This window comes from Sorex araneus, chromosome 1, assembly GCF_027595985.1.
Source record: "Sorex araneus isolate mSorAra2 chromosome 1, mSorAra2.pri, whole genome shotgun sequence".
NCBI lineage: Eukaryota > Metazoa > Chordata > Mammalia > Eulipotyphla > Soricidae > Sorex > Sorex araneus.
Genome location: NC_073302.1, coordinates 156,386,751 through 156,412,533, shown reverse-complemented (window position 1 = coordinate 156,412,533; position 25,783 = coordinate 156,386,751). Strand labels below are relative to the sequence as shown.

At 38.4% G+C, this 25,783-nt stretch overlaps 1 protein-coding gene across 1 annotated transcript in view; it reads right to left on the bottom strand.

Annotated features, from left to right (window-relative positions):
* Nucleotides 1–307: 307 nt before the first annotated feature.
* JMY (junction mediating and regulatory protein, p53 cofactor) overlaps nucleotides 308–25,783 on the bottom strand; it is a 99,664-nt gene continuing 74,188 nt past the window's right edge. The window contains exons 6-11 of the mRNA XM_055130412.1: nucleotides 25,202–25,389; nucleotides 18,971–19,057; nucleotides 16,305–16,400; nucleotides 13,912–14,509; nucleotides 11,683–11,993; nucleotides 308–9,120 (exon numbers count right to left, since the gene is read on the bottom strand). Coding sequence (XP_054986387.1) covers nucleotides 11,686–11,993; nucleotides 13,912–14,509; nucleotides 16,305–16,400; nucleotides 18,971–19,057; nucleotides 25,202–25,389 — 1,277 coding nt within the window. The 3' untranslated portion in view covers nucleotides 308–9,120; nucleotides 11,683–11,685. The remainder of the gene's footprint in view (nucleotides 9,121–11,682; nucleotides 11,994–13,911; nucleotides 14,510–16,304; nucleotides 16,401–18,970; nucleotides 19,058–25,201; nucleotides 25,390–25,783) is intronic.

Sequence of the window (25,783 nt, the reverse complement as noted above, 5' to 3'; positions counted from 1 at the left end):
TACCTTTTTAATTTCATAAAATGGAAAGATTTCTTCAATCTCCAAAGGACACTAATTATACAAAGCATCCCCCAAAAGCGAGCTTAATACATATACACACACCTAGCCAACTGAAAGGTGCAAAAGTAGATGTTTGTAAGATGAGAGTTGAATTTTCTTCCATTCGAGCAGATTTGGCAGATTTCTGACAACGCATGCAAAAAAGGGAAACACACTAGATTCTATAGTTTTGTAGATCAGGCATGCAAATTATACTGTGAAGAAAAGGTTTCTCACATCTTAATTCTAGAATTCTAATACAACTGTATTAGGGTTGTAATATTTTTTTATTGTGAAATGTAACATTTACTCAGAAAAATATATGAACAAGAATGAACAGACTGAAAACCCCAGGCTGCACTCAGCCCTAACCCAGGTCGTCTGACAATCCACAGAAACTACAGATGCTTCTTCCTGGTCACTGAGCCCTCCTTTCCCCATAAGTGATCATGATTAATTTTTCATTATTGCAATCATTTTTCACCACTTCAAACCTATCCAAAATGCAACTGTTTTGCCTAACCTGAATCATCATTAACCATAGTGTTGAAGTTGCTGCTTCACTTTTTCCCCGAGACGGCCCCATGGTGCTGCACTTTTCATTTCCCTTGCCCTGCAGTACTCCACTGAGTCTCATAACCTTTCAGGACTTGTCATCCCTTGGCTGGTGGACATTTGGATTCTTTTGAACTGAGTCATTTATATCACTAGCAAGCATGTCAGAGTTCTTTTCTAAATTCTCCACAAGGCTGAAAATGGTCTTTTAAATCTTTATCTTTCCTGAGGGTGTAATGGCATCTTATTTTGGGTCTCATGTTTTTTTCTTATTGAAGTAGACTATTTTTGTATCCAAATTGGCCATTTAAATCTATTTTTGGTGGGGAGGGGCACAACTGGTGGTGCTTCCTCTTGGCTCTATGCTCAGAAATCACTTCTGGCTAGGCTTGGGACTATATGGTAGGCTGTGTGCAGGTCCCACCCGAACTATCTTATCCAGTATGGAAACTCTTTCATGGCCCCCTTCAGCTGATGCTCTAGGGGGCATATTTGTGTGTGTGTGGTGAGGAGGCGGGGGAAGAGTGGCTGGGGACATGGGTTGCTGGGAATTGAACCTGGGTCCACTGCATTCTAGGCAAGCGTTCTACCTGCTGTACTATTTTTCCCAGCCTTAAATTTTTTAGGCCCCATTTGGCAGTTGATGATCTAGGAGGTACACCGTGTGTGTGTGTGTGTGTGTGTGTGTGTGTGCGCGCTGAAGCACAGCAGCAGCAGCAGCAGCAGCAGCAGCAGGGAAGGGATGGAAGGGGTTGGGGACCACACCCAGCAATGCTCAGGAATCACTCCTGGTGATGCTGTAGGAACCACATGCAGTGCCACTGAACTGCTGGCTGCATACAAGACAAGCACCTTAACCCTATACTATCACTTCAGCCCCTAATTATGGGGGTAGTTTACTGGTAAATATCCCCCTGCATTTTGATTACACAAAATATGTTGATGGATGACAGTCAAAGGCTTTTGGAATAAACACCTTTTTAGCGGGACTTGGTAGTAATCAGATTCTTTTTGACACAATCTGGCCACTGGACTTTATCATTTTGTCTTTCTTTAAAACTATTGGGGTTTTGTTTTGTGGCCACATCCAGCAGTGCTCAGAGATCACATGGCTTGGGGGAACCATATGGAACACATCCAGGGAGTGGACCTAGATGCAAGGCGAGCACCTTACCTGTACTGTATCTCTAGTTCTTCCTTTATTAAAACTATTTTAGGTTTGCAATTTGCTGTAAAAACGTGTTTTTGTTTTTTCCTTTTTGGGTCACACTTGGTGATGCTCAGCACTTACTACTCAGGGGACCATATGGGATGCCGGGGATTGAACCCAGGTCAGCTGCGGGCAAGGCAAACACCCTCCCTACTCTACTGTTGCTCTGGCCCCCCAAAGCATCTTTTAGTATTATTACAGTCTCAAAGGCCTTCAGATGACATGGAGGATACAGTTGGACATTTACAGTTCACTGCAAACACAGGCATTGTTCTTGCTCTCAAAGTACATGAACAGAGACATGAGGCAAAGCATCTTCAGACCTGCGGCTGTGATATTCCTGTGAATATTGCAAATATTGCAGAGGCATGTTTATGTTTCTGTGACTTTCCTTGCAGAAACTATATTGTGAGGAGCCAGGTCCCCAAATTGACACATTAGCCCTATGTCACAATTAAAGTTTATAACTGAAGAAACAATAGACAATCGAACAACTGTTTAAGTGCCCAAAACACTTCAAAGGGCTTGTTGTAACTTTTCGTATTTTATCTCTGTAGAGATTTTCTTAACTATTTGAAGTCGTATCTTGGTGCCTTTTGATGCTTTATCCTTCTTGAAAATGTGTGTTAAAGAGGTCTGTCTGGCACATTTCAGCACGGGAAAGTTTAGCCTAGAATAAACAGTTAAGACAGTTCTATGCCACCAGTGATTTCAGTGTCACCTTGGACAATATCTTAAACCATTTTTGTGTGCTTCAAATGATTAGTAATATTTGTATCACTATGAAGATTAAATCTGATTCTGCAATTATTTCCCACATCTTTCTTATTCCCATATTAATACTCAATGTTTGATAAGACTTTCCAAATGCAATTCAGTAATTAGGATTCAGGTACTTAAGTTGAGAAAAAAAAATGCATTTTAGGTAAATGTGTAAGTAGAAAACACGAGATGAGCATGTGAAATGGAGACTTTATCGGGTGAGAAGACATAGAAAAGAGTGCAAAGTTGGCCCACAAAAAGTCTTGTAGCACTGACATGTTTCTTAGTGCCACAAATTAAGTCCAGCCCATGGAAAATGTCCATTCTGTCACTTACCAGGGCCAGACCACATTTTACAGGTTTTATGGCCAGATAGTCAGATAGGGTTATCCATGATGTAGAGACCAGAAATAGAACAATGAAAAATAAAAACTAAAACACCATAGGACAAACTGATGTGCACAGGAACTGAGGCTCTTGCCTAAAGCTTAGCTGCATGTGGGACCACCCTTGAAGGGTGCCTGCTCTGAGGTATGTAGCTCTTGTGTCGGGGCTGTGTCAAAACAGCCTTGGGTTAAGACTACCTGCTGGGGGCCAGAGTAATAGTACAGTGGGTAGGGTGCTTGCCTTGCATGCAGTTGTCCCACATTTGATCCCCAGCACCCCATATGGTTCCCCAGGAGGGACCCTGAGCCAGGAATAAGCCTGAGCACCGCTGGGTGTGGCTCCCTCCCCCCCAAAAAAAAAGCAACAAAAAGACTACCTGCTGGGTTATAGTGATGCCAGACCTGTGTTTAAGTGGAAACCCAATCATCTCCCGAATTTAGATAATCACCAGGTGACTGATAAAAATGAAAGGCACTTAAACATTTTCCAACTTTTGAAGTCAGAGTTTCCAAATAAGGTAGGTAGTTTCAAGATAATATGAATAAGGTTGTTACTAGCACAAATTAAAATATATTTTATTACAAACAGTGGTCAGGAAGAAGTACAAGGTGGATAGTCTCTCAATCCTGAGCAACAAGTTATAACAAATCCACAACTTGCTATGCTCTACTATTTGAAATAACAATTATCTACCACCAGTGCCTAGCTATTTTAAGCAAACAAAATCAGGTTAACTCAATAAATATCTTTTATTAATGAAAAAAGGAATATTGTTAAGCACCAAAACTGTATGTTGTTACATTGCATGTACAAGAGAAAGGTGACTGCAATACTTGGTGTACAAGTACTTAACTTTGAAGTCATGAGTGTAAAAAACATGAAATACAAAGCAATACAATAATTACAATGCAGAAAATTTGCACTAAAGAGCAAAAGGCAATAGTTAAAACAATTATTGGAGATTTCATAGTATTGCTATAAATGCTTGCTTAGTTTTTCCTTTGTACTTTTAATACTTTAGAATGTTAATTGAGCAGGTTTAAGTATTGTAAATTTGCAAAAGTTGGCATTTACAATACATTGTGCACACTGTCCATTTAATTGGTATTAAAGCCATCCTTAAAAGCCAAGCACAACGTGCTAGTGTTTTGCTTCTACCATTATAATATTGCACAAAGCTATAAATGGTGTATCAGTTTGCCATTAAAATTCTCATTTATCCAGAATGGCTAAAAAACTTGTCAGTTTCATGAGTGCCAGTAGGCTTTATTCATGCAAAATAATCTGTAGCCTTCAATATTTCATATACTAAATATTATGGTTTCACACTTGGCAAGAACCATTCCATGCCATGAAAATTCACTAAGAAAATGGGGCTTCTGTCCAAGCTGAAACATCAGAAGTCACTGTATGGGTTGTACTGTTCACTCTCTTGGTTTACAACTGAAGGGGAAATGCCATCTTTGATTATGGAGGCGTAAAAATCAATAGAATTTAGTATTGGGGAAAGCTAAAGTAATTTGTTATACTCTTTAATAGTTAACCCTAACAGAACATGCAAGTTAAAAGAAGTTAAAAAAAAACTTCCCTTGTTAAAACTGAACTCTACAATCAGCACCCATACCTTTTATGTTAATTTAAAAATCACTTTCAAACTCTATCTTATCCATCTGTAAATCCCTTAACTGAGCCACTCTTAGCTATACCTCAACTTAGAACAAAAGTGAAAAACCCTGCTTTTCCCTGACTCTCAAAATGAAAGACTGCTTGAGATAAGTGTGAAATAACATTGGTAAAATATTTAATGTCAACCACGGAAGTATCTTCTGTACATGCACCTTACAGTGGCATAATAAATGTATTTAGAGTGGGGTGAAACATTTAAAATTTGGAATTCAATCAATTAAATTCTTAAATATCAAGCTATATGTTTACTGTGGGCAAAGGAGAAATTCTTAAATGAATATATTTTGAAATAACTCATAAGCAAACAACACACACATTCTCTCTCTCTCTCTGTCTCTCTCTCTCTCTCTCTGTGAATCCAGACTACTCTTTCTTACATAAAAAACAAAAACAAAAAACCCTCCATTTACATACATGATAGTTTAGGCAGCAATATAAACTCATTTTGTAGGAAAAACTTTTAATTAAATTAGACTATATTTATAGGATTGAAAACATCATTGCTTCATTTTACAAAGCAATTAAGCAGAAACTCTTCTTTAGGTGCTTTAGCGAAAGAGCACTTTGCAGAAAAGTTCAGAAATCACTACTGAATTGTTCAGTGTCACTAAATAAATGCAACATACCCCCACCCCGCCCCCACCAGCAGTAAGGTGCTTCTACTTTCTTGCCTCTCTTTTATCTGAATACATCTTGCTGGCCAGTCCTCTGAGTAATTCTTCTATGCTAAGCAATAAATGGGAAATCTTTTAAAATGCACACTAAATTTTATATTATCATTTAAATTCAGTGCAAGAATCATGTAAAACTTGTTAGTGTTTCTGTTTTCACTGTAGAATTTTAACAACACAACTCCCACAATTTTTAAATGTTTTATAGTTGTTCAAAAGAGACTACAAATATCTTGGTAAAGTACATAAAACGTCAACTCTATGATAGTGCCTTTAAGAACCCATTAGTACTTAATAGATTCGGATCTGATACTAAGTGCATAAGACCTGTTACGGAGTAACCAAAAAACCAAAACTAAAGCAAAAAAAACCACCCCCCCACAACAAAAATAAACCTTTGTATTTATTTAGCCAAAGAAAAATCTTGCCTTAGGCTACAAGCATTGACTTAAAAAGCTAAATATGGGGGAAAAAAATTAAATCTACCTACTCAATGGCTGCAATTTAAAAATCAAGTTTTAGGGAATATATAAAATTTTATTTTAATATTGGTCCCATTTCAAAGAGAGGATGCTGCCCCTTATTTCTTATTTCACTGGCTTAAGAGTTTTGATTTCTAGTGTCTATATGGCCAAAGTGTGCTTTATAATTTAATACATTTTATAACAGAAAGTGGTCATGCCACATATTAACAAATATTGCTACATAGTTAGCAATTTTTAAAAATCAAGGATTTTTTCCCCCCACTGCAATAAAAAATATGCATGAAAATGCTGAAAATGTTCTATTTCATGTAATGAGAAAAGCCCCACATTTCACTGTGGAAATGGTATACCTGCAGTGACTGTGCTGAGCATTTAAATATGCATTTTACAGAAATATTTCAGTTCCACAGTGAAAACTAAGGAATGATTGTTTTTAAGTTGCTCACAAAATCAAGGCAGCTATAAAATATACATCAAGTAAGCAAGACAACTGGTCATCTTTTAAAAATCCTCTTCAGCCAGACATTTCCTTGTACTTCTAAACTAAAGTTCTATTAGGATGTTAAGTCATTAGAAATGCCTTTCCTATACATGCCCCATTGTTTATATATACATAATTTTGGTTGCATTAGAATAAATATTTAAAATTTACCTTCAAGTGAGAATACTATTAACTTCTAAATATCCCCAGGTCATCATCATCTATTTGTTTTGTTATCTTAAATATACTGCAGTTGAGACTAGATTTGTTTGGTAAATTAACTTCTAAAACAAGCAGCTGTTTGTGGATTCTTAAGACAGAAATCATACATTAGTGGAAACATAACCACCAGATATTTAAAACCATATACATAGTACAGGCAAGTCTGGAACTAGAAATATGATCATTTGTAAGTACCATCATAACTAAATATATACAAAATGAATACTAAGGCCAAAGATGCTTACATTATTAGAGACAGGGGAAAAAAGAAAATTTAACCATGCTTAGATAATTTGGTTTTGAAACTGCTTTAAAAATAAATATTACAAGTTTGAATTGCTAATCTAATTTTGATGGACAAGGGCTATAATTATTTGAAAATTTACCATTATTTGTGAAAACTCCAAGTTTTTTCTAAGACTGTTAAAACAAGAATTGAATCTTGAGGCAGGGAAATGAATGTGTTGAAAAGGTTTTTAGCCAGGACAAGAAGGGCTTTGCTTTAACCTACTTACTCTCTTGTATGAGATGACTTTCTTAGAGTGCTACTCTCACATACGGGACTGTCCACGCTTCACTATTTGCTAGAGATTCATTACAAGCTGGCTCACACAGACCATAGGCCTTTTTTTTAGTGGAGCCATCTTTCAATGGAAGCAGAGCAAATTCCTTTGACAAATAAAAGGTATAACTGCTTTTGCTGTTGATTTAATACTAGATTCTCCTAAGTTTTCTAAATACCAATATATGATAAAAACAAAACATCAAAGGCGTAAAATTGGTACATGGTTTTGTTAATGTTTGCAAATTTTCTTCAGAAATGTTTAAAATATACTATCAAAACAATAATTCCTTCTGATACAAGTATGCTTTTACTGAAGGTGTAAAGAAAAAACCACATCCATTGGGGAATGGATATCACATTTATATACTTAACCTATTATTACTCCTAATCTTTCTAGGCAAGATGTGGGGAACACTAGACTATACATACTGAGAAAAGGTTGTGCCAAACTCCAAGTCTCATCAATATACATACATATTATTGAAATTTAAAGACAGTCCTAGGGATTGAACCCAGGGAGGGCTCACACATGCAAGGCATGTGCTCCCCCAGGAAGCCACCCCTGGGCTTTTGAAGTTAAAGGCAGTAACATATTAAAGTGACAAAGGTATGTTTCTTTTTTCTGTAGGTAAAATGCCAACTTGTATATGCTTTAGGGCTTTCACCCTGGAAATGCTTTCCAGCTCTAAGCCAGAAAATTAATTGCCTTATGAAAAAATGAAATTTTTGGTACTTCAGTCCTTTATTCCATTCGTTTAAATGCCAAGACCTGTCATATGTAGAATTATACTCTACAAAGTACTATAAACTGAGTCCAATATATCCACTTCTGTTCAAGCCCAAGGCAGTCCTGCTGAGAATTCATAATGGCTCCATTCATAAAAAGGCATAGCCCTCTGGATTTTGAATGAACAAAATCAGTACCTAGAGCTGCATACTTATGATTAAAACTTCGGTGACAATAAGAAAAGCTTTCTCCAGAATTCTACTCAAAGCATGTGAAGACAAAGAAATGTCCGTCAAGGAGACTTTTCTGCCGATCTACTCTCTTCTTGTAGCTACACTAGCCCCCATCCCTTCCCGTGTGGAGCATAAAAATATAAACTTAAATGGTGCATGAAAAGAGATTTATGGTCTGCATCCCTATTACTGAATCCCAACTTTTGACTCTCAATAGGAAAGTCTTGTTTATAGTAATCAAGCAGTAATTCAAACAAAAAGATTAAACATAATTTGAAATATAATCAAATTAGAGTATTGCTTCTCATAAAATAAAGCTGAAATCCAAACTATTTTAAGTTCACAATTATGAAGGTCTATTTAAAAGCATGAACATTTTTACCTTGAAACCATACAAAGTGTAAGAGTGTGGCCTTCTAAAAAAAATATGCCATGTTAAATGCATGATGTTGTGGTAAACGCATCAATAGGTGTATCTCCATGGTCATGCTATCTTTTCAGGTGTTGCTATAATATCTTTGTGAAAATTCCTTTGGAGATGAGTAATGTGGTCATTTTCAGTGCAATTCCATCCAATTTTCTTTCAATTTGTCCTACAGATATCATGATAAACTTTTTTCATAGTGTCACACTATTTATATATAACTGTGGTGGAAGAAGCTGTTACTTTAAGCAGATTTTCAGTGCACTGAAAGATGGATTTCAAAGCAGTCACAATACAGCTCACAGTAGATGTTTGTCAACCCAGTGTTCTTCTGACTCATAGCGACCCCTAACTAACTAGTCACTATAAAGATGTAAATGGGTGGACAGGAGCAGAAGGTGCTTTTACAAAAGGAATCTTCAGAAGGTCTCTTCTTCATTGCAGTCCACGAACATTGCACATCGAAAACTCATTTTACCCACCATCTATTGGAATGACTAGGAAAGTGTTAACTTGCCAATTGTGCTTCCTTTTTTTTCATACTATTGAGCCAGTACACTTTGGATCTAATAAAATCCAATTGTGGAATTAAATGCTTAAAATTTTGTTTTCCAAAAGAGTAAGAACTGATCTTCAACTGTTTTGTAGGTATTTCTTCTTTCTGTTAAGACACCTGTTTATAAACAAAATAGTACAGTATTAAAAGGGTGCCTCATTAAAGAGAGTGACATATACATGTAAATATATATGTGTTCACATAAATATTTATACTACCTCATTTTCTGCAATGTTTAGGATCAGCAATGTTTTTCTTATGAACAGCTAGCTAATCATACAGATGATGCACAAAGACACTGAAAAGAAGGTTGTGTTTTCTTTTTTTTCATATTTAAAATAATTATTGAAGAGTTGGGGTGCTGGGCCCTACCTGGTGGTGCAAAGAGACAGCTCTTGGCTTTGTGCTCAGGAGTGACCTCTACTGGAGTTTAGGGAACAGTGTGTGCTGAAGGGGCTTCAGCTGGTGTGGCTGCATAGGAGGCAAGTACCTCACCTCCTATACTACCTCTCTAGCACCCAGGCTTGTGTTCTTGAAGAAATAACTTGAGTACAGATTTTTGATCACTGCTAAAAACTTATAGTTTAGTGTTCACTTTTTAAAATTTTTTTTTTAATTTTTGGGTCACACCCAGGAATGCTCAGGGGTTGCTCCTGGCTCATGCACTCAGGAATCACTCCTGGCAGTGCTCGGGGGACCATATGGGATGCTGGGAATCGAACTCGGGAAGGCCATGTGCAAGGCAAATGCCTTATCGCTGTGCTATTGCTCCAGCCCCCATAGTGTTCACTTTTATTCCTTTTATTCTAATATTGTATGTCAAAAAGCTATATATTACAAATGAAAGTTTGCCTCATAAATTATCTCATAATTTATATAGTTATATTAAGTAGCATCTTTAAAATTCACCAGACAGCGAGTATTGTTGCTATGTATTCCTTAAACTTTTAATTCTCCTCTCCTCTTAGTAAATTGTTACTCGTAAGACTGATCTATTTTTTTTTAATTTTAAAATGTTTCAGGCACTGAATTATTCATGCTACTTAAAAAAATTAATACAAATTTAAAAAGATCTACAAAAGTCCTTTGGACTATCTCCCTGGTACTCCTCAGGAAATTATTCACAGAATGTTAAGAACTGGCTTGTTCTTCAAAAACTGGCTTGTTTGCCTTTGAACATGAATCTTGCTTGCTTATTTCCACTCTGGAGAAGCCTGTATTCTCTCTTGAACACCCACTTCTCCCTTACTCTGCCCTCACATCTTTCTATATAACATTACAATCTATCTTCACACAACACACACAAAAATATTAAGAATCATTGTGTCATTAAGTTAATCCATTACTTCCTTGCTCTAAGACTATCTTCCCATTTTGTTAAGTGCTGTAAAGTCTATTGATATTAATAAAATTATTGAGAACATAATAATTAATAGACTATGTTTGCATATATTTTGTACAAATTCTAATGTTTTGGTTATGATCAATTTTATATGTTATTCACCACCTTTACGGATGGTATTTTAATTTTTTGCCTTATTAATATATAATTAGCATATAAAATATGGAATACAGCTTTCTATTACTTTAAGAGATGGCCAAGTATATGCTGGTATTCACAGGAGTACTTATAAAATATGTGTATAATTTTTATATATTATATTAAATTTGGGGCTGGAGTGATAGCACAGCGGTAGGGTGTTTGCCTTTCACTTGGCCTACCCATGTTCGATTCCTCTGCCCCTCTTGGAGAGCCCGGCAAGCTACTGAGAGTATGGAGCCCGCACGGCAGAGCCTGGCAAGCTACCCATAGCATATTGGATATGCCAAAAACAGTGACAATAAGTCTCTCAATGAGAGACGTTACTGGTGCCCACTCGAACAAACGATGAGCAATGGGATGACAGTGACAATATTAAATTTATGTTAGTTACAATTTTATATAGAATAGTGGCTTCAACCTTTTTATAACTGTGGATCATCAGTGGTTTGTAGAAATCACTATCTGGATAATGTGATAAATTCTTATTTAATAAAGTATAGGTGGTTATCTTGTCTCTCCCCGCCCCCCCCCTCGTTTTTTGATCTACATCCGATGGTGCTAAAGATAAATTTCAGCTCTGTACTCAAGGAACCACGTAGTACCAGGGACCAAACTCGGGCCTCTTGCATGTGAAGCACATGCTCTGGTCCAGTAAACTATCCTCTGGCCCAACAAACCATAGTTTTAAAGACTTTTCAAGGCAATAGCGAGACAATACATTATTTCATGAATAGTCTTAGAAAATCCCCTTTGGACTGCTAACAATATATTAAAATTTAATATGCATAATAGTTTACAACCACTTCAATTAGAAGAAATTTTTAGTTTTTAAAAACCAGAATGTCATTTGCATACTGCAGAAAATCTCAATGAGCAGGATATTAGAAACACAGCATCTAAATAACAATACTTTCCAGAAGTAGTTTTCTGTTAAATTTCCAGAAACAATGCTTTACAGGTTTATGGTGATGCTAAACTTAAGCCGCATAATAAATAGTATAGCCTCAGACTTACTAATATCGCATCACCCAACATAATAGCCGTATTGCTGAGTACTACTGAGGAAGACAAGTAATACATTACAGACAAAATAGGACAAATAAGACAAATAAGACAAATAAGAAAATAACATTTACTTGTTAGTTTTCCCAGTCCGTGCAAGGCAGGGCCTCCTCTTCATCCTCTGATTCAGGGGATGCTTCTTTGATTCTTCTAAGAGCTTCATGGATGCTCCGTGTTAGAGGGTCTGTGTCAGGCAGAAGTGTGAAGGATTCTCTTAAAACCTCCTTCTGTACCTTCTTCAATTTTACCCCTTTCCTTATTTGTGCCAAGATATTGTTACTATCATCTTCATCAGGAAAAGGAGGCAGAGTCCGCTGTTCAACCTTTTTCAGATGAAAACTACCACGCTTCAAGGAAGCTAGCACCTCATCCATGGGTGAGCTCACTATAGAAAATGAAACAGAAATTCCAGTTAGAATCACACTGCATACTCTCTAGAATAGTGCTTCCCCAAGGGATCATACTGTGTTCTCCCTACTCCTCTTCAGGACAGTCATGCTGGAGCAGTGGTGGTGGTGGTGGGGTGTGTGTGGGGGGGGGGAGGGTAATAGTCTTGGGTGGAATGGGGGGGGCACTTTTCTGAAAAGGGGGCAGTAGACCAAGCTTGGCAACCTCTACTCTAGACTTTAGGATAGTAAGCTTGGGGCATGGAAAACAGCATCTACAAAATGCTTCATGAGGCATGGACAGAAGACTGCCAGAAAATGGAGGGGTTTTTACTGTTTGTTTTGCTAAAAACAAAACCCCAACTTAAAAATTCTGTCATTTCCCTTATGTAGGAATCGAAGCAGCCTGGGCATACCCAGTGTAATCTAAATTCAAATACCAGGTAGGTTACACATTTTTATACAAAATCAACCCCAGGTCCTCCATAGCCATGTGTCTAAGTATCATATGATTTTGCCAATGCTATCTGACTGTGACAGTCCTGACCAGATTTGTGATCGGAAACGTTTCGCAAGTTTAAGAATCATATTTTTAACACAAAAGAAGTCACCTACTATGTACTGCCCCAAATATCATGTATCAATTCAGAATATACCATTTTGGGTTTGGGGACAATTCTTATCAGGGATCACTTTTGGCAGTATTTGGGGGACATATATTGAAAGGGATCAAATCAGAACTGGCTGTATGCAAGGCAAGTGCTTAAGCCCCTGTTTTCTCTCTTTTTCTCTCTCTCCTCTCTCTCTCTCCCCCCTCCCTGCCTCCCTCCCTCCCTCCTAGGATATACACTTTTAAAAACATGCTGAAGTTTTAAAAACACCCTGGCCCTGGATTATAGAAATGAGAATACCAAAGAAAGAGGGGTTGTGGGGTAGGGGGGAGGTAAAGAAATGAGGACGTGGACTGGCAATAACAGGCATTTTGGTGATGTAAAGAGAAATAACTAGATCAAAATCATAAAAATCAAAACTAGTCTAAGCACATAACTCAAAACTATAAACTAATATACTATATAAAATGAACTATATACTGTAACTATAAACTAGAACTCATTTAAAGAAGGTATTTGTTAGATGGGGAAAGGCAGAGAACCTTGGGTCACTGGTGGAGGGAGGCTGACCACTGGTAGTGGGTTTAAGGTTTGTAATACTGAATACCTAAAACTGTTGTCAACAGCTTTATAAACCACAATCACTGTATCACTGTCATCCCATTGTTCGTCGATTTACTCGAGTGGGCACCAGTAACGTCTCTATTACACTCAGCCCTGAGATTTTAGCAGCCTCTCCTTACTCATCTTTCCCAACGACTAGAGGCTCTTTCAGGTGCATTGCGGCCGCTCGACATCTAATAGCCTAGTTCTCCCTCTTGGAGAACCTGACAAGGTACTGAGAGTCTATTGCCCACTGGGGAGAGCCTGGCAAGCTCCCCGTGGCATATTCATATCCAAAATACAGTAACAGATATATACATATACAGTAACAGATATATACATACCTCTCGGAGAGCCCGGCAAGCTACCGAGAGTATCTCGCCTGCACGGCAGAGCCTGGCAAGCTAACCGTGGTGTATTCAATATGCCAAAAACAGTAACAATAGGTCTCTTAAAGCACAATACCTAAAAAAAAATTTTCTGAATGTCTACACAAGAAAGCATGCATTTCTGTCTCTACATACATTTGTCAATGTGGGTTGGTATGAATTCTACCCTACAGTGACTATGAAAACCTGTTCACTATCAAATAATGTTCAAAGATAATTTTCAGCTCTGTAGAATCCTGTGAAGTTAAAAAAAAAAACCACCTTTGATTATGCATAACTTTATTTGACACATGAACACAAAATGCTTAACTTACCTCTCCTTCTCTGCAAACCTTCAGCAGTCTTTTTGAGCTTCTTCCTGGCACTGACCAGCTGGCTACTATCAAAGAGGTGTGCTGAGGGGGCACTTGCAGACTTGGGGATCCTCTTCTCATTCCCCTCCAACTTCGGCGGACCTTTCTCCAGTGTCTCTGGGGTACTATCCTTAGCAACAGGTAGAGGCGGGGGAGGTGGGGGAGGTGGAGGAGGTGGTGGTGGAGGTGGTGTTGGAGGAGGAGGTGGTGAAGGTGAATCTATGGTAGCAGAAGCTGGTTCAAGATCAGTATTTCTTAAAAGTGGAAGAGGTGAAGTGGGAGGCAATTCAGAGGTGACACCACCAAGAGGTAATGAAGTAGCTTCAAGTTGTGCTAATGAAGTATCTTCAAGTTGTGCAAGGCTTTGGGTGTCTGTTGTCTGTGATGACCCAAGCTTGCCTCTTCCTTCCTCTACTTCTTCACTATTCTCTTGTATTTGTAATGCTCCTGGTAGAGAGTCACATTGGTCCTCAGAGGGTACTGGACTGGCTGTGCTTCTTCTTCGTGCATGAGCCAATCGTAATCTGGTTGATTTAAGTATGACTTGGCCAGGGTACCTCTGAAAAATGGAAGTTATTATAATTGGTTGAATTGTATTAAAATAATTTTTAGCAAGTAGATATATTCTCCTTCAAATATAGTATGTTATTTTGGAACTTTTGTGATAATCTGAGGGAATAAAATTTTTTTATTTATTTTTTTAAAGAAGGCCCTCTGGAAGCAATGCTCAGGAGGCCTGGTGGCCATTCCTGGAAATACCTGGCCAATTCCTGGGCCTAGTGATGCAATGCTGCGTCTGCCCAGTGATGCTGGGAGCTACCTGGGCCACCCGGGCTGTGGCTCAGGAGCCACCAGAGAAACTATATAATACCAGGGGGACTGAACTCAGGACCTCACACATGTAAGGTATGTGTACCAACTCTTTTCTCAGAGAAAATTTTTTAATGACGTTATGTAAAAAACCAAATTACAAAGTGGCTGGAAAGATAGTACAATGGATAATGCATTTGCCTTGCACACAACTAACCTGGGTTCAATCCCCAGCATCCCATTTGGTCACTCAAGTGCTGCCAGTAGTATTTCTTGAGCCCAGAGCCAGGAGAGTAACCCCTTAGCATCACTGGGTACAGCCCCAAAATAAAACAAAACAAAAATCCCCAAAGTTCAACACGTTTCAAATAACTATAAGGAAATTCAAATTTGCAGCAGCAATGTTAAATACATAACAGTGGACAAATACGTGTTATTGATATACAGAAAGCTAAGAAAATATTATTACTTTCTTATACATATTTTCAAATGTTCACAGATGAAAATTTAAAACATTATAATGTTCCTTTCAAATGTTACTTTGTCGATTAGAAAACTCTGAAAATGTGTGCATTTTCCAATAGAATAGTAGGTGAGGAAATAAAAAATATTTGGTGTTCTGATACCAAACTTTTCTTTTACTATAGTAAAACCACAGCATTAATAGTATTTGGGAGACATGTTTCTTACAACGGGGCCCTTGTATTAAGGACCATTTTCCTGTCTGAAACTCCACTGTTTAATAGTAAAAGGACTTGATTATAAAATGATCATCTGACAAACCCGAGAGAGGTTCCTGAGCACTTTAACAACTGTAACCAAGTAATTTAAGTATAGTTCCAAGTTCCAAGGAAATGTTCGACTGCTTTATCACTGACTAGCTGATAAAGGACTTCTGAATATTTCTCATGTATGTACATCCAATCCCTAATTCTGCCACTAGCCATTTCCAGATTACCATCATGGACCAATACATAAGGAAGAAAGCAAGCTTTTTGGAGATAATTTCACAGATATCACTAAAGTGGCAGATCATGGATAATAAAAATAATAATTCAAAAAACAATCAAAGAAAAAAGTAGCTATGCTGCCAAAGTGGTGCTTTTGTTTGTTTGTGTTTTGGTTCTTTTAAGTTTTGGGGTAGCACCCAGCAATGCTCAGGGGTTACTCCAGGCTCTGCACTCAGGAGTCATTCCTGGGACTTTGCAAATGTTACTTGGCCGATTAGAAAACTGAAAATGTGTACATTTTCCAGTAGAATAGTAGGTGAGAAAATAAAAAAGAAGACAATTCGGGGGACCATATGGGATGCTGGGGGATCAAACCTGGTGGGCCTTGTGCAAGGCAAGCTCCCTATCCATCATACTATTTCTCTGGACCTTAAAAATTTTTTTAAAGGAATGCTATGTTTGTAATTACTTTCTAATGAAGAAAAAAAATCCAAGTTTTTCTCATATAAAAACAACTTTAAATAAGAAATGTGCATAAAATCTTCATTTAAAAGTAATGAGAAACAATAAATAAACTAACCGTACTTTTATTACCTGTTTAAAAGTTCGAAGTCTATCCAGTGTTCTCTGTCTTTCTTGACTAACCCAGGCGCTTTTTCTTTCTTCTTCATCATGTAATTTTTCTCTCTTCTAGCAAAAAGTTAAAAGTAAATATATTAACTATCTAATTGATTTTTACTGTTACTTGGGGGGGAAAGCATTCTTCTAATAAAACAGATGACTCTAAAGAATGAGGAATTAAAGTATTTTATAGCATGAACACTATCAGTTATGAGCAGAAATCATTCTTCAAATACATGTCATTTCATTTTTCTTCATTTACTGTGAAAAACATGTACATCACAAAAGTAAAATACTCTTTTAACTAAATGTTTCATCTATGGGATTCTAGCTAAAAACAACTTTTTTTATTTTAAGCTATTTCTGTGAAATACACATAATTGTTATAGCCTTCTAGCTTTAACAACTGACCTTAAAGATATAGTTGGAGACCATTAGGTAGTTTATATACTATATATTAAACTTTGTATATATGATTATATAAGGAAAGTTTGGAATAAAATTGCTTCTGGCAATATAAAAGTCATTTGGTTTAGTTTATACCATATAGGGATGATTCCTGGCAGTGTTGGGGACCACATGTAGTGCCAAAAATCAAAACCAGGTTGGTCACAGGAAGAGTCTTCCCTATACTATTTCTCTGGCCCTTTTATTTTTATATTATATATCAAATAAAAGGTTTTCCTATTGAAGTGTTTTCTGAAAATGATGACATCTGTCACTGGACAGAGCACTTTTAAGAGCATGGAGGAAGCAGCTCTCATGAAAAAGGGAGGCAACAGGATAAAAAAAAGTTATGATGGTTTCTATACGTAATATTTCATTTATACATTTTAAACATGAAATCCCTGACTGTTGTTGAAGAATAAACTTGAAGCGGCAGGGGGGAAGGGAGGGGGAAGCTAGGGTGGTCAGGCAATACCTAGCTGTGCTCCTGTGGGTAAGAGCTGCCATATGCGGTGCTGGGGATTGAACCCAGGTCAACTAAAGGCAAGGCGAGTGCCTTTCCCATTATACTATCTCTGGCCTTAAGAATAGCTTTTTAATGAGGAAAAAGATTTTTACTAACCACAATTTTCTCCTCTTGTCTGTCTCTGACCTAACAAAAAGGGCAATTTTACATTTTGGTTAAGTATTCTGCTCTACAGAGTTTACTATCCAATATTAAAATTAATACGTTTAGTCTTACATGTTTAAATTTTGTAAGGATATTCAGAAGAAAGGGTTGAAACAGTAAGATATAGGAAGCTAAATTTTATCTTATTTGGTTTTGGAACCACACCCAGTCAGGGCTTACTCTTGGCTTTGTGCTCAGGGTTGACTCTGGTGGGGCTCAGGGAACCATATGTGGTGCCGAGGATCAAACCTGCATCTGCTGAGTGCTGGGATAAACACCTTACCCACTATACTATCTCTCCAGGGAACTGTACTTTAAATAACCCACCCATTTAAGTAATCCATCATCCAAGATATCTTGATAAAGATGGTTTAAGAAAACCTTTCAAAAAAATGATTTTTAGAAAGTTTTTATTTCTGCCAACTGCCATTTTCCTCTAGCCGTGCATATTATAGATGATTACATGGTCAACAGATTAGTTGCACCCAATTCCAGTACTCACAAAACTATACGGCAGATGACAACATATATATCCAAGATTCCCCTAAATAGCAATTCTACTCCCATTTTTTGCGGGAGGGGGTAAGAAGAAGGGGGTTTGAGCCACATCTGGTACCACTGAGGTTTTACTACTAACTCTGCATTCAGGGAATAGTGGGGACCAGGAGACCGTCTGGAGTACCAGGGTCAGCCACATACAATGTAAATGCCAAATGCCCTATCACTGTATTATTTCTCTGGCCCCAGCAATTTCCTCATTTTCACTCCTGTTTTTAGTGTCCCATAAGACACTAAAAACAAAGGATCTGACAGTCATTCTAAAAGGTTATTCTTTCTACCGAAGGAAGTATATGCATTTCCTTGGAGCAGCCAAAAATCTTCATGTAACAAAGAGTAAATTCTACTAGCAGATTATCAGTAACAAATTGACAGAACAGGTACTGATGGTGACAGTAGGGGGCATTCTTATTCGCTTGGTAAGCCAACCCACAGATAAATCTTACAAAGCTGTTTCTGACACATAAAAGCAATGTAAAATCAAAGTTATAAATTAACTCTGCTATTTCTAGCTTCTCGAAGATCTCACTACACTTTATGTGCTGTCATTCCTCCTTACCCCCTCTAAAACTGCCAACAAAGAAAGAAAAAGAAAGAAAGAAAGAAAGAAAGAAAGAAAGAAAGAAAGAAAGAAAGAAAGAAAGAAAGAAAGAAAGAAAGAAAGAAAGAAAAAGGAAGAGAGAGAGAGAAGGAAAGAGAGAAAGAACTCTAGTGTATACTAAACTCTGGATGATAATGATGTGTTAGTCTTGTTCACTGATCATAATGAACGTACCACTGAGAATTTTGGACAGTAGGGGAGGCTGTGCATGTATGAGATATGTGGGAATTGTATTTCTACATACTTTTCTCCAAGATTACACTTAAGAAATTTATGTATGTGCTAACAAAGGATTTGAACAGCTCTGCAGATTTAATTCACTTCGAAACATTAAAAACTGAGTTTCCAAGAGTCCAAACTTACTAGTTGTACTGTGTGATGGGCTCTGTATTCATCTTCACTCCGAAGACGCTGCTGGAATTTTTCTTTGTGTTTTGCAATACAAATTTCCTACAAATACATAAAATATATTTTAAATATAAATAAAACTGAAAAAACCATACCAGGGTTTATTTGATAATTTAAAGGTTAATCTTAGCATAAACCAAATAGCACAATACCAAATAATTCTCACCTCTGGTTTCTCATTTAAAGTTGTAAAGAAACATAAGCTAAATAATCAGGATATGAAAGACTCTTGGATTAATCTATGAACCTCCCAAACTCAAGTTTTCTCCTTTTCAAGACAAAGAGTACATTATAAAGAATAATATACTGTACGGTACAAAGAGTGCTAGTCCTAACATCCTAGGACTAATCTCAGAAGAGACACCAAACTGATGCTATTCCCATATACACCGGTCTTCAGACTGAAAGGTCTCAGGCCTTCTCAGGAGGCGTCGGGTCATGTCTCTGCCCTGCCATAAATCCCAGCAACCACACCCATATCCCACAGGCTCCAGCATATAAACTGCCCAGCTTCATGAGTAACCTCAGAAGAGATGCCAAACCCAGTGAAACTCCTAGGTACATTCTCCAAGATAGACCACATGCTGTGCCATAAAACAGACCTTCATAAAATCAAGAGGACAGAAATTGTACCAACTAGTACCTCAGACCATGATGCACTGAAAATAGAAGTTAATCACCACAAAAATGGAGAATCAAATCAAACACCTAGAAATTAAACAACTCACTACTTACAACCAGTGGGTCAGACAGGAAACAAAAATGAGGACACAAGCTACCAGAACTTACGGGACACAGCAAAAGCAGTGTTAAGAGGAAAGTTTATAGCTTTGCAAGTATTCATTAGGAAGCAAGAAAGGGCCCACATAACTTTACAGCTTAAGATTTAGGAAAATTACCAACAAAAGCAGTACAAACTAGGCAAGAGAAGAAAAACAGTAAGTCTTTAAGAGCAGAAATTAATGAGCTGGAGTCCCCCCTCAAAAAAATCCAAAAGATCAATAAATCCAAGAGCCTGCTTTATAAAAAAAAAAAAAAAGATCAATAAACTACTAGCAAGACTCACAAAGGAAGAGAGGGAGTACCCCAATAAATCAGAAATGAAAGAGGGGAACAGAAACCACAAAACTTCAAAGGATCATTACAGATTATTTTGAGAATCTTTACGCCACAAAACAAGAGAGCCCAGAAGAAAACTGATCAATTCTTAGAATCCTATAACCTCTCAAGGCTGAATCAAGAAAATCTGGAATACCTGAACAGACCTACCACAATAGAAGAAATTACAATAGTAATCAAAAGTCTCCCCCCAAACAAAACTCTTTCAACCTTTAAAGAGTATCTACTGTCAATCCTTCTCAAGCTTTTCCAGGAAACTGAAGAAATAGAAACACTCTCAAACATAGTCTATGAAGCAAACATCACCCTGACACCCAAAGCAGATAGAGACATCACAAAAAGAGAATAATGGGCCGATATCCCTGATGAACACAGATGCAAAGATCCTCAACAAAATGCCAGCAAATACAAAGAATCCAACAACTCATCACAAAGACCATATACCAAGTAGGATCCCATCACAGGACTGCAGGGTTGATTTAACATTTGCAAGTCAATCTAGGAATACATATCTGTAAAAGATTAAAAACCAGATGATTGTTAATCGATAGATGCAGAGAAAACATCTAACATGATCCAGCACCCATTCATTATAAAAACTCTCAACAAAATGGGAGTTGAAGGAACTTTCCTCATTATAGTCAAAGCCATCTACCACAACCCCACAGCAAGCATTGTTCTCAATGGAGGAAAACTAAGTCTCTAAGATCAGGCACAAGACAAGGTTGCCCACTCTCTCCACTTCTATTCAATATAGTACTGGAAGTACTTGCCATAGCAATTAGAAAAGAACAAGATATCAAAGGCATCCAGATAGGAAAGGAAGAAGTCAAACTCTCATTATCTGCAGATGACATGATACTATATTTGAAGTATTTGCCATAGCAATTAGGCAAGAAAAAGATAGCAAAGGCATCCAGATAGGAAAGGAAGAAGTCAAATTCTATCTGCAGATGACATACTGTATTTTAAAAATCCTAAAGTCTCTATGAAAAAAAGCTCCTAGAAGCAACAGATATGTATAGTAAAGTGGCAGGTACAAAATCAGTATGTCAAAGTCTACAGCTTTCTTATATACAAATGATGAAAGAGACATTAAAAAAAAATCCCATTCATAACTGTGTCTCAGAAAGTCAAGTATCTTGAAATCAGCTTGACTAAAGAGGTAAAATGCTATATAAAGAAAACTACAAGACACTAAAGAAATAAAAGAAGATACGAGGAAATGGAAACACATCCCCTACTCACAGATTGAGAGGATTAACATCACCAAAATGGGAATATTCCCCAAAGCATTATATAGATTCAATGCAGGCACTGAAAGAATTCCATGACATTTTCAAAAAAAGAGATCAAACGCCCCTGAAATTCTTATGGAACAATAACTTCCATGAGTAGCTAAAGCAATCCATGGAAAAAAGAAGATGGAAGGCATCACTTTTCCCAACTTCAAACTGTGCTACAATGCAGCAGTAGTTAAAACAGCATGGTGCTGAAAGACAGACCCTCAGATTAATGGAACAGAGTTAAATATGCTGACAGAGACCCTCAAACATATGATTATTTAATCTTTGATAAAAGAGTTAAGAAATATTAAGTGGAGCAGTGGTGCTGGGAAAAATGAAGCAGCTACATGCAAAAATACGATCTCAGGCCTCTGTCTAACACCGGGCACAAAGGTCAGATCAAAACAGATTAATTATCAGACCTGAATCTATAAGGTACCGAGGAAAACGTAGGCAGAACCCTCTATGACATTGAAGCTACAGATGTCTTCAAAGATGAAACACTGCTGACCAATCAAGTGGAAAAAACAACAAGTAAATGGGACTACATTAAGCTAAGAAACTTCTGCACCTCAAAGGAAATGGTGACCAGGATACATGGAATGGGAAAAAATATTTACCCCAACACCCATCAGATAAGGGGTTAATATCAAAATATTAAGTGGTAGCACTTTACAAGAAAATAATCCAACTCCATCAAAATATGGGGAGAAGAACAGAAACTTCCTCAAAAAAAAATGCAAAAAGCACATGAAAAAATGTTCTATATCACTAATCATTAGGGAGATACTAATGAAAGTAACAATGAGATCTGGCAAATTTTTATTCAGATTTCAAAATCCAGTCCAAATGATACCTCTATAAAGAAGTCTATTCTCATTCCCTGATCTTACTGAAGTATCAGTGGTTATCACAGTCATCTGTTTATTTGGTTTGACTTCTCTAAGACTGGTAGAAACAATATCTCAAGTCATAATAATGTACAAATTATTAACATGTTGTTAAATTGAACTGAATCAGTTAAACAACTTACACAGAATTTTCTTCTACATGCTCTCAAAAAACTAAGACCACAATCTAGTCTCTAAAGTGCTACATTATACAGTAAAAAGAATACATAAAACTATTTCTAAAATTCTTAGAAGCAAATCCATGATAGCATCTTAACTAGAAACCATTTTTCTAGGACATAGAAGGGGTGGAGGAGAATTACACACTATCAAAAGATTCCTTTCTAATTATTAAAAAAGAACATTTTGAAATATAATCAGTTACATATGTTATTATCTAGCTATATCTTTCAAGGCTAATGTCAAAACAAGTACATAACTAAAGAATATTCATGATTTCCTTTAATAAAGAATCAGGAACTTCATTATATAAAATTCTATAATAGCCAAGCTTAAGAAAAGTCTATTTTAGGGCTACTGAGGTAAATACTTAGCACTAGTGATTATATCAATGTGTTTAGGAGGGCAATTCTCTGCAAATAATATATATTTATATAATGGCCCAACTAGTGACCTTTTCATTTGTTTCTAGGCCACAGCTAAGAGTATTCTGGGCTTACTCCTGGCTCTACACCAAGGGATCACTCCTAGCAATGCCTGGGAGCCATACGCGGTGCTGGAGATCATTTCTGGGTGGCCACATTGCAAAGCAAGCACCCTACCCACTATACTATCTCTCCAGTCCCTGGACTGACTACTGAAAAAGGGGAAGCTCTCAGCATTCTGAACAGTGGGGCTGATGGGGTCATAAAATTTCTACATGAATGACTCTAAGTACCCTTTAAATATTTCCTCTCAAAAAGAGTGGCTTTAAGTGGAACCAAACTGGAGCCAGTGGTGGAGCAATGGCTAGAGTGGAACTCCTGAGGATGGCAGCGGTGCAGGCTCTGAAGCTGACAGAGCTATGACAGCACTCAGTGCCATGGGCAGCCAGCCACTGTGGTGACAGATGTTTAGTGTGAATGAGTTGGACTCTTTGGGTCCAACTTGGCACCACTACAGTGTAGGTCTCAGAGTTGAGGAGGCGCCTAGATTCTCAGCATGGAGGTCAGCTCAGTCGCCTCACTGCTGGCAGGGCATCCCCACCACCATTTCTTCCTCGGACCAGCCCACCTGCCAGTGCCACCTGCAGCACATATGGAGGAGCCTCCTTGAGCAACAGCTGTCTGGAGACTGAGGATGGGGACATGTATCTTCTGGGCAGGTTCTGCTGGACTGATGGCTACGGCCCATGCAGAGTGCCTGAGCTGTGAATGGCAGTAGCCCTGGTCCCTGCTGAGGCCACAGATGCCACCGCCAATGGGGCCACGAGGGCACAGTGCCACCAGTGGGTCAACCTGAACATGGGGAGCCATAGTGCCCATAGACTTCCTGAGGCACCCAAACTGCCATTCTGCCTCTGGCCAGACTCCAACAACTCAAGATCAAGGTTTTCAAAAAATTAAACTGCCAAAAGTTAGCTAATGTGGGAACCACACCCACAAACCTTTTCTCACTCATTTATCAGCCTTGCCCCAGAGACCCAAAAATAAATCTTAAAAGAGATGAATAAAACAAACACCCCTGCAGTTAATCTTGGACCTGTACGAAGCTGAACAGACCAGGATAGATGGGAGAGGATCAAAGTGGACCGGGGGGTGGGGGGGGTGGTTAGGGGAAAAGTGCAGACCGCCAGCAGCTGCTTGGTCCCACAATCCAAATCATGGCCATGCCCTTGGGCAGACTTCAACATCTTGGCACAGACCTCACTGAAATAGTAACCTGCCGAAAATTCAGATATGCGGGTTTTTTGACTGGAATCTCCAGGCTTTCTCTGAGTCAGGATGGGCTACTCAGGGGCTGGAGTGATAGCACAGCGAGCAGGATGTTTGCCTTGCATGTGGCCAACCTGGGTTCAATTCCCAGCTTCCCATATTGTCCCCTGAGCACTACCAGCAGTAATTCCTGAGTGGAGAGTCAGGAGTAACCTCTGTACATCACTGGGTGTGACCCAAAAAGAAAAACAAACAAACAAACAGCAAAATAGCTACTCAGATGTACCTTCCTGATAAGAATGGATGCCCTGAACAATACAATGACCTCTTGGTACCTGTATGCAAACATAATGCACAAAAGGCGGGGGGGGGGTGGCAGGGAAAAGGAGGGAGAGAGAGGGATATAGAGGGATAGAAAGGGATAGGGAGAAAGAGAGGGAGGAGAGAGAGGGAGAGAGACAGAGAAAAAGGGAGGAGGAAAGGAGAAGGGGGAGGGGGAGGGGGTGGAGGGGAAGGAGGGAAGTGGATGGAGGAAGGGGAGGGAAGGGGAGGGGTGGGGAGGGGAGGGGAGGGGAAGGGAGGGGAGGGGAGGGGAGGGGAGGGGAGGGAAGGGAAGGGAAGGGAAGGGAAGGGAAGGGAAGGGAAGGGAAGGGAAGGGAAGGGAAGGGAAGGGAAGGGAAGGGAAGGGAAGGGAAGGGAAGGGAAGGGAAGGGAAGGGAAGGGAAGGGGGGGGACACTGGTGGTGGTGGTAAATGTATACCAATGTACAGACACTGGTGGAGGGATGGGTGTTGGAACACTGTACGACCCAGTCATTAATAGCTTTGTGGTGGTCTACCTCACAGTGATTCAATTAAACACACACACACACACACACACACACACACACACACACACACACACAGAAAAAAATAAAAAGATAATGCCAAACTCATTTATATACAGATTAAAGATTAAGTAATGAATAAAAGTAAGATTTAAAATTGAGGTTATATGTCCAATAGATATTTAACATACCTTTTTATTTCTGAGGTAGGCTTTCTTGGCTGAAACCCGTCCACGTCTTGCTTCCAGCTGGCGAGCTTTCTGCTGAAGTTTCTGTAGTTCTTCTCTCTGTAAATGCATAGATGCTGCCATCTCTTCCTTCTCAAGCATGGCCTCCATGCTTTCATAAGTGTCATAGTATACCACTTCATCTCTCTTTTCTGTTACACGATAGCAACAACAGATTAACAGTTATAAACAGGGTCTTCCAAGTCCAAAAATGCTTACAAAAATGCTTCCAGTCCACTCACTAGGTTTATAACCTCCTACTTCGATTCCTCTGTCCCTCTCAGAGAGCCCGGCAAGCTACTGAGAGTGCCCCACCCGTATGGCAGAGCCTAGCAAGCTACCCGTAGCGTATTCGATATGCCAAAAACAGTAACAACAAGCCTCACAATGGAGATGTTACTGGTGCCCGCTTGAGCAAATTGATGAACAACAATGCAATGCAATGCTACTGGGACAACAGTGCAATGCTACTCAAAACCATTACCACTGGAATTGTTTAGCTTTGCAAAAACAGTGACTGTAAATATACTTCATTTGGGGGTAAAT